Genomic DNA, 10,375 nt, shown 5'->3' with positions numbered 1-10,375 from the left:
TAAAAATATCTAAAGAATAAAGTTGAGAATTAATTAAATCTGAATAAAATTAATATATTCCTGTAAGTAAAATAATAGTCATTTATTAAGTTAAATAATATAAATATAAATGCTTAACAAGCAGGTATTTACAATCATATTATGGAACTTCGTATACAACGTACATGCATTTATATGTACATATATACACATACCTATATGTGTACATACATATATTATGTCAATGCTTTATATAATAGATATAATTTTATATACCATTTGTTATTAATTTAATTAACTAGATAACTTTGTGCAGGTCTCTTCAGTTTATCTTTTTCAAAATAATTTTCAACATTAATAACTAGTAACATTTTCTTTCTTTACGTATGTATATACAAAAAAGGAATTAAGAAATTAAGAATCAAGAAATGAAAAGTAGCTAAAACGACAATACGTTTCGTATGTAGAATCGGCGAGCACACGATGAAGTGGTGTTTTTATTATCTCTTATATTTCGTGGAAATAATGCAAAAATTAAAAAGATTGTTAACGAAGTCTTACGATTAATAAAGATACAGCTATTAGAGCAATGCTAAAGCTAAGAGAATTAGCACTATTTGGTTTTGAAGTTGGTTTTGAATAATTGTTTTCTTCGAACAACGTCTGAAGGTTTTTATCATTGTATTTGTACCAAAAGTAGTTCCTATTTGCAATATCCAAAATTTCGTTTAATTCGGCCTCCGATGTTGCGTCCTTTAGTTGAGAGATAATATCTTTTAGCTGAAAAAGAGATATAGTATTAATAAATAAATAAATAAATGTTAAATACTCTAAAGACTTTAAAAAGAAGAAAAAATATAATTTTCTAACCATCTTGACATCTTCTTCAATAGCAATTTTCTTTGCAAGATCGGTAAGGTACTTCATTATATTCTCCTTATTGTCACTAGAAAATGAAACATTCGATTAATATATATTTACGTTAGTATCATTTTCTTCTATTTATCTTTTATATAATTCCCTATTGATCTTTTTGAACGACTTACTAGAGTTGCAACTTATTAAGATTCGTGTTAATGAAATTAAGAACAATTTTTGCGCCAATGGCACTGTTGGAGTATACTGTTCGGAAAACTTCCGGGAGGTATCCCTTGAAATTAGAATCTTTCTGAACAGCTATATGGAGAAATTTCTTCAAAATCTCTGGTGATGAGGAACATCCCAAGGATGAAAGATATACTGCCTTCTCTTCAGAATCCGTAGATAGTATATATTTGTTCAATATAGATGACCAACTACTTACGTTGGCTTTCTTTAAGGCCCCACAGAAAATTATTTTTTTCAAATCTCGAGAAATACTGAAAACAATTAGTAATTATGAATTAGATCGTTGAATATTCGGAATCTACAAATTTAATTTTACTGTAGGAAATAAAATATACATACGTATTAACATTTTTAGTTTCTTTTAACCACAGATTGAATTTTTCCGTAGCATGTGTTTTGAAAGGTTCATATTCAGTGTCACAAGCCCATTTTACGGCATCCACCCTGAGAAGCTTTGTTAGATGTGTATCATTTTTATTTTCAAGAAACTTCACAGTGTCCAATAATTTCTTAGTAATAGGATTAACAAATTTCTAAAATATTAAATGACACGGCGTTAAATTTTACTTCAATGAGTAATACAAACCAAAATATTATGTAATATAAAAGTGTACCAAAAATTCGTTGTTTAATTTTGTTCCCCCCAATAGGTTGTTCAACTTCGACAACCCGTTGAATGCTGCCTTCCATACGATGTAATCAGTTTCTTGTTCTAAGTACTTGATTAAATTCAAAGTGATTTTGATGTTCAAAAGATCAGCTTGTGCCAAATTAAAAGCGTCGTCGATCAATTGAGCACGGTTCAAGGGATGTATACGCGTGAAATTACGTTTCATGTAATCAATGATATTGTTCCATGTTTCCTCATCGTAATTGACGCGATAATATCCTTAATAAATATGAGGACATAAAAAAATAGACATAAAGCAAAATTATAATACCAAAAAGAAAAGAAATATTTACACAATTGCTTTTTGTATTATACTCACCGGTTTGTTGCACATTGAAGATAATCCAACTTTCGCTTTCGATATTATTTGTAATTTCTATCGACTTCTGGTCAGGTGTCAACCATAACATAACGGAAGTATCATCGAAATTCCCTTTTTCCTGTTGTACATAGTTCAGAGGAATATACCACTTCGTCTCTTTTTTTACAGGTTCTACCAAATAAAACTGTTTTTGTTCTATGGTGACCTTCTTTTCTTTTTTATCCTTAGTCACCGAAATTACTGGATATCCGGGTTGGGTGACCCAACTTTCAAGAATCTGCTGCAAGGTAACTTTATCTGGAAGAGTCTTCTTGTCTGCGACAAGCTCGAGATATTTGTAAAGTACTTCCGAAGTCACTACATCGCTTTTTCTAAAGTAAAAAATAGGAATTTCTAAATCGCGAATTCTACATTTCTTTTTACGACAATGATAAACATTAATGACTAAATAGACTTAATATACTTACTTAAGGTACTCTTGTAAACCCTCCTGAAACTTTTTCTTTCCAAGAACATGAGAGAACATGTGGATGACAGCAGCGGCTGAAATAAGTCAGTTTCATGTAATAATTAATTGATATAAAATATATTTTTCGATAGATAAATAACTACCTTTGTCGTAAGCAATATTGTCAAATAAATTTTCAATTTCATTTTCATTCTTTTCTTTGCTATTCATAGCTCGTGTCTTTTTTCCATTGGCATCATAAACAAATGCTCTACTTTGAAGAGATAGTACGTTAAATTGATCCATATAACGCCAGTCAGGATTGATCTGTAAAGCATCGTAATATATTATCTTCAACGTTTATCGATGTAATGAAAATTGTTTCTTTATCTTTTTAATCTTGTCAATTCTTTACTTGATCGACGATGAAGTATTGGAAATAAGTGGCAAAACCTTCGTTAAGCCAAATATCTTCCCACCATGCAGGAGTGACTAAATTTCCAAACCATTGATGTGCAAACTCATGAGCGATTATATCCGGTACTCGTTGCTTCTCGATAGTTGTATTTACATCCTTGTCATAGAGAATGGTGGTTTCTCTGTTAATAAAACTCATGAATTAATATTACAAAAAGGATCTTACAAAATATCGACAAAATTTTGCTTTTACTTGCCTGTACGTCACGAGACCCCAGTTTTCCATTGCACCCGGTGATAATAAAGGTAGAGCAATTTGGTCTATCTTTCCAATTGTAGATGAATAATCGATACCAGTATATTTTTCCAATTTTACCAACACTTCCTTACCAACTTCTACAGCGTATTTGGTCATATTTATTGCTTCAGGTCTTGAATAAACTGTTACCTTATCTTTCGGAGTCGATTCAAAATCAGTTATTGCGAATGCTACGAGATAGGTAGACATTTTTGGAGTTCTTTCGAAACTTGTCATTTGTTGATCATCTTCCACTGGGACCGTTTCTCCATTCATATTCGAGATCGCTTTGTATCCCTTATTATATATTATCGAAATATTGAAGGTTGCCTTTAAAGCTGGTTCATCGAAGCACGGGAATACACTTCGTGCACCGATTGGTTCAAAATGTGTTGCAACATACCATCTATATTGAATTGAAAAAATAATGGAATAAAAAATAGAAGCAATTAAAAAACGGTAATAAATTGCAAACATGAATTTAATCAGTCTAATAATGTCTCTTTTTTTTTATTTCTCACCTTATTTTGCCTTCAGAATTTAAGTAAGAGCCCTTATAAAATCCATAATTCTTATCGCTTAGTCTTCCTTCATATTCTAATTTTATAACGTATTTTTGTAACTTACTGAGTTCCTTCGTCGCTTCTAATGTCAGAATATTCGTATTATTTACTTTTTCTATTTTAATATCTATTTTCTTCTTTTCCTTTTCATCAAATAATTCTGTCTTTTTTATGTCCAACGTGAGGAATGATTTGTCAAAATGTAATTGGATGTTTTTCGTATTATTGTATCCACTTATAGTTATATTAACCTCTCCCTGGTATTTGAAATTCTTTTCACTTAAATTCGTTAAGTTTATTTTTAATCGAATGTCATAATGATCTGGTTGAAACTTATTATTCAATTTGTAAATTGTGTTTTCTGCATAATTAGAATTTTCTATATCAATAAAAGGCTTGAAATCCTTAGATTTTTTGCTTTCTTCAGAACTTGATTTACTTTCCTCATACTGGATAACTTCGTTATCCAGGAATGTATTCGGTGATGGATATTCAGCCAAAGTTATTACCACGAATAATGCCAACGGAACTAACACTCTCAAGAAAGCCATTTTGGCAAAAAGTAACGGTTCTTTCTTCTATAATGATCCAGTCTTCTTATTTCTATGATTTAATTAATTAATAATTAATGATATATAATGCGAAAAAAATAGCGAATTTACGAAAAACTTTTGAAAAATAAAATATAAAAGCTTAAGATAAATATATAATGCATATAAGTGATATAAGAAGGGACTCACCTTTAAGATAGACTGGAAATGAAGAGAGTTGTCGTTATGACCCTCGTATCGATGATTGCTTATTGAAAGCCTAATGGCAAAAATCTTCGTGCTTTATAAACCAGTATCGACGTCTCTGTCGTGTAAATTATGTCGATCCCTCTTCTAATCTTATCGTTCTGGTCCTTCGCAGTAAAAGATATTATATTCGTTGAGAGATGATCAGTAAGTGGTCTATTTTTTAGGAAACTCGCAAAAAAGTTCCCAAAAGGTTTCATCAGTGAGATAACGATTAAGCGATAATTCTGATACAAAAAAAATCCGACCAATGAAGAGCGGACGTATAGATAAGCGCGAAGCCCGGTAAGATTCGTTACCTTATCGACGACGTCGTTGAAATAATCATTAAATGTATATGTACAAAATGTTAAAAAGGACGTAATTTTTTACCTTCCTAAATAATAAATTTACCGTTACTTCTGCTTCGCCTATTTTACGTCTAATTATGGACATCCGTAAGAGAATTGTTTTTGCATAACAAATAATAAATGTTTAAAAAGAGTTAATAAAAAAAAAATTAAAAATACGATGGTTACAAATATCTATATAAATTATCGTTGTATACGTTGTCGACACACGATATTCCATGCTATAGTATTAAATTGTATTCTCTGATAACAATCATATACTTTTTTTATCTAAACCAGATTAAAGGCTGGTGTTCGCGTATGTTACTCAGTATCGAAAATTCATTTATCAGGTCTCATTTTAGACGTGATTCAACGAATATCGATGTCATTGCAACAATGACGATCATTAATATCTGTATATGTGTGCGCGTAAGTCTTAAATATTTTCTCTATAAATATAAATAGATAATGCATTGTCAAAGATATAATGCCAGACAAAAATTCAACTTATTTATTACGAACGATCCATTCTGTGTATATATAATAGAAATTCCATTTGTTACAATAGCTTTATCCGCTTTACTAAGTCAATCGATATCAACAAGTAGCGTTTCAACAGAGACTTCGAGTATCTAGTTAAGATGAAGGAGTGGAGAACGTTCAAATCGTTACACTCAAGGATGTACGTATAAATTAAAAGGAAAAAATTCACGAGGAAAAAATACTTTCCAAATATATTTTATTAAAACCTTTTCTATTCCTTGTAAATAAATTCCACAATCATTGAACTATAATAAGATTATCGTATAAAAGTGAAAACTTTTTACAAAATATGTATATACAGTTTACATTCACAAATTAAATCAAACATTTATAGCAATGAGAGGCGCATATTTTCCAACCCACTTAGCATTTTCAATAGCAGAATCAATTGCTTTCTTTGCTGCTTTCGAGGCTGATCCTAGACGTTTTATATTTTGATCGATGAAACGACGAAGCTATAAAAATTAAATGTATACAATTTAATTTGCATTCATTCATTCTTCACAGATATTCATCGTATTCGTGATATTAAGTAAATATTTCATTACCTTGTTTGTCTGTTCCATAGTTGTCATATGCTCTCCTATAGAAATAAACATCTTACCTAAAAAATCGTATCCTTGTCTGTTCGAAAAATAATAATAGTTATTTTATCGATCAAAAATATATCAACATACATTTTAATGCGTATACACGTTCGATACGTACGAATCAATAATGCTTCCGAGATTGTTTTCAACGAATTCTAAAGTATGATCGACGTTTTCTGGATTACCCTTCGTAACAGCAGTAACTATCGAAAATCTGTACTGCTTACGAATTCTCGAATTTCGAGTAATCGATACGTTCAGGTATCTGTCGACAAGTTACCATTTGTGAGTTTTCATTCGTACATACTTACTTGTCGCTATGAAACATACTTATTCAATAAAATAGGATTTCGACTACATCCGAGTGCAGACAGTAAAAGTTCTTGTTCGATATGTAAGTCTGTGTCGAATAATCTTTTCCACATTGTAAGCCAATCCTTGTCATTCCCTGTACGTATGCCAATGCAATAGACGAAACTTTTCAAATCAGGTAATATTCTAAATAAATCGATGAAAAAATATCAATTAAATAAATGAAAACATGCGTTACGTTTAAAATGGATTTATAAATGTTTTTTCTTTCTTACGTTTCATTCGATGACGATATCCACGAATTAAATAATATTTTCGATGTCTCGAGGCAGTGAGCGTTATTGAGCGCGCACGAGGCCGATAATATTATCTCCCGTTGAAGTTTCGTCCGGACGTTATCGGACGAATCCTCCATGAATCCCAATAACTCGTAAATAGGTAAAATCAGATTTTCCGCGTATTTCTAAAAAACAAAATTTACGATAAACCGATTTTTTGTTGAATCTCTTATGAATATCGAAAAAAATATCGACGCCTCTTAACCCTTTTTTTTACCTGGAACGCTGTATGAACCTTCGATACTTTATTCAAGATTCGATTGAGAAACATGAAATTATTAACGGCGGCGAGCCAAGGCTCGTAGTCCGTCTCTCTCTTAAGATACTTGGACAAGTCGAATGGAATCGAATAATCTATATATCCTGCTCTTGCCAGATTAAAAGCATCGTCGAGGAGAGCCGCACGGTTCACCGAGGGAATGGAGATAAACTCCTTTGATCTGAGGTGATCAATAAGCATCTTCCAATTGGTCTCATCGTAATTGACTCGGTAGAATCCGATTTGCTGGACGTTGAAGAGCACCCAATCGGTGTCGCGAAAGTTCGAAATCATCGTCCTCTTATCCCAAGGACATAGCCAGAGCTTCGGCCGAGTCCTTCGAAAATCGATAATAGACGAGCTCGTAGCGAAGGTCAGAGGTATCCACCATGTGTGTTCTTCGTCATTGTCGTTCAGTTTTCTCGTGTTTCGATTAAGATAAAATCGTTCTTGAGATACCAATGCCCAATGTTTTGTATAATTTCGCGTTATCGTTATCAAAGGATATCCCACTTGATTTGCCCAAGATTCGAAAACGTCCTTGACAAATTTACAGTTCTTAGTGCTATTCGATGACGAATCAATAGCTCTTTGCAAATAATTATACAAGTCGTATGGTCTGGCAACTCGATACGACCTAAAATGTTCGTTAAATATTATCATGATTAATTTCGTTCGATCGATTACCAAAACGTTTGCACCTCAATCACGTACATTTCACTTAAATAATGTCGCAATCCTTTCTGAAAGACATTCTCACCAATCGCATGTTTTATCATTCGAATTATGGACGCTCCTATAGAGAAGAATAAGCATTTTATTTCATTGAGATACTTTTGAAATAAAGCTTAGAGTTATAATATAAACCTTTTCTATAAGTAACAAAATCTAGCGTAGCCATGATACTGCTAGGACTTCCGACGTTTTTACCGTTCATGGATCTATTGTGATTCACAGAATCCAAGAGAAGAGTAGGTTGAACGTAATCAACGACAAACATATCCATCATTTTCCATGTTGGTTGTACCAAAGAGAGTCCTAAATATTGGAAATACGAGGCAAAACCCTCTTTTAACCAAGCGACATTCCAAAATTCTGGCGTTACCAAATTCCCGAACCACGTGTGCGAGTATTCATGTGCCATAGTAACCAAGCCATCAACCATTTTTCTCATTGGAATTGTTCCATTCTGAAATAGAACTACCGACTCACGATACGTTATCATACCCCAATTTTCCATAGCGTGAAAATTGAAATCAGCTATGGCAAATTGATCCATTTTTTTAATAGGATTTTCTACTTCCATCCAGTTTTGTAAAGCTGTATAAATTAACCAGCCTTGATTCAAAGCGAGGCTACCGTACGATAGCATGCTGTCTCTCGTCCAGATCTTAAAATCTTTTGAGGATTCTGAAATTTCGACTACATAATCATGTACCGACCATCCGACGAGATACGTCGACATCCGTGGAGTAGTCAGGAACGTTGTCAGACGATAAAATGTATCGCTGCAAATGTTCAAATTAAAGACCATGATTTAAAACATAAAAAAATGTTGTACCCATTGCATGAAATTATACTAACACTTCCTCAATCTTTTCTATATTGGTATTACTAGTGGCCGTTTGATTAGAATAATGACCAATGCTTATTGTAAATGTCGCTTTTAAATGTGGTTCGTCCATGCACGGAAACGCTTGTCGAGCGTATGTAGGTGAGAATTGAGTTATACCAATCCATCTGGAAACAATTGATGCAAATAAATAAAAGCTAATGATAAATAGCATATAATGAACTCACTTCTTTTGTCCATCCACTTCGTAGGAACTTCTATAAAATCCAAACACGTCATCCTGGATTTCTCCCACAAAAGAAAGAACCAAAGTATACCGTCCAACTTCGAAATATTTCATGCATTTGACGATATAGAATTGTCTATTTGTGTCGATATATTGATCGTGAATCAAAATTTTATCGGTTCCTCTGTATAGAAAAGATTTATCCTTATCTATTCTTAGCTTATGAGCATGTAATACTATCGTATTTGTCTTTTCCAATGCGTCGAGCGTTATCCGAACTTCGGCTTCATACAGAAAGTCGTTTGCAGCCAATTTTGTTAATATTCGTAGATCATAAGAAATCGGAACTATATTTTTTGGTAATCTGTATACCGACGCATCATCGATTTCATTCTTTGTTGTATTATTCGCGTTGTTGTTATTCGCGAAATTGAAATCAATTAAAATGATATAAAGAAGAAAACGTAAAATTTTTTTAAAATGTAAACTCATCGTATTTATTTGAAGCAAGTCGATCAAGCATGAATCAAGAAATCATAGAAAGATCGACTTACCGATGATTCGAGAAGATTAATCTACTTCGTCGTGGCTCAATTAGAAATGAAATTTATTTATTGTGCAACGTTTCTTTATCGCGATTCCTCTATCGCGATATCCGAGATTCGGATATCTACTTTGTCATTAATAAAGTTTCATAAAAAGTAGTTTATCGTAAGTTATTGATTGAAGGAATTCAGGACGACTACGAATGGAAACGTTCGTTTCTGATAAAAAGATAAACCAATTGTTTAAAACGAGATCTATGCGAATTGAGATACAGACAACTTCTCGAGGAAATTAACGCTTATGCAAAAGTTCGATTACGTTTCTCGAAAAAAATATAACAAAGTTCTCGTACATATGTACATACCATTAAGTGATTTCAATGAATTACAATACGTTATTATTAACAATTGGAAACTGATGAATTTATAAATAGTTTAATTATATTTATTTTATTCGATCATTCTTCCAGTTCTACAAAAATGTAATACATTCATTTATTTCGTATTAATCTATTATTTTTGGCAAATCAGATAAAATGATAAAATCCGATTATACGAGCGTTCAATTAAGTCATTGCTTTTCGGTTTTGTTATCGAGCAAAGTACAAAGTTTCTTTCATCGTATCGGTAATTTGTTTTTATCAAAAAAACTAAAGTAAAGTTTGTCGCTGGAACGAAAGAATATTTTAAAGAAAGATTTCTATGCCCGTCTTTTATCTGTTAACGAGTCATCTTCGATGACTCTTGCGAAAGATCTTAACTTGTTCTCACATCGTTTCTTTCGAAGTCTCTTACCGAACCTAATCGATGGCTTTCGGAGGTTAACGATGTTGAGGTTTTCGATGCAACTCGCAGAAATTTGCATATAATGGAGACAGAGACGAGCGTGTCGTAGCTTTAGCTTTCACAACCGAGTTTACTTACATTCCACATAGCTCGATATTGGAAGCTCTCTGGCGGACGTGCTACCTTTGCTCACGTGTTCTTATACAACAATGTGCCTTACCTAAGGCGTCGCGTCATCGTCATTGGCCTTTTTACATGAACATCGATCAT

General features: G+C 32.6%; 1 protein-coding gene across 1 annotated transcript; it reads right to left on the bottom strand.

Annotated features, from left to right (window-relative positions):
• Positions 1-63: 63 nt before the first annotated feature.
• On the bottom strand, positions 64-9,197 carry LOC122627379 (the record flags this gene model as incomplete). Its single annotated transcript, XM_043808471.1, has 23 exons — positions 64-759; positions 850-925; positions 1,026-1,337; positions 1,426-1,619; positions 1,701-1,975; positions 2,076-2,512; positions 2,546-2,621; positions 2,691-2,853; positions 2,942-3,125; positions 3,201-3,647; positions 3,763-3,919; positions 4,040-4,382; positions 4,545-4,614; positions 5,798-5,931; positions 6,025-6,100; positions 6,185-6,331; positions 6,397-6,564; positions 6,654-6,841; positions 6,934-7,612; positions 7,690-7,771; positions 7,843-8,483; positions 8,560-8,715; positions 8,776-9,197. Coding segments are annotated over 23 exons (5,661 nt in total), but the record flags the coding sequence as incomplete, so codon positions are not given.
• Positions 9,198-10,375: the final 1,178 nt, after the last annotated feature.

Source organism: Vespula pensylvanica, chromosome 2, assembly GCF_014466175.1.
Source record: "Vespula pensylvanica isolate Volc-1 chromosome 2, ASM1446617v1, whole genome shotgun sequence".
Classification (NCBI taxonomy): domain Eukaryota; kingdom Metazoa; phylum Arthropoda; class Insecta; order Hymenoptera; family Vespidae; genus Vespula; species Vespula pensylvanica.
Note: the sequence above shows the minus strand (reverse complement) of the source record. Positions and strands in the feature narration are given on the sequence as shown.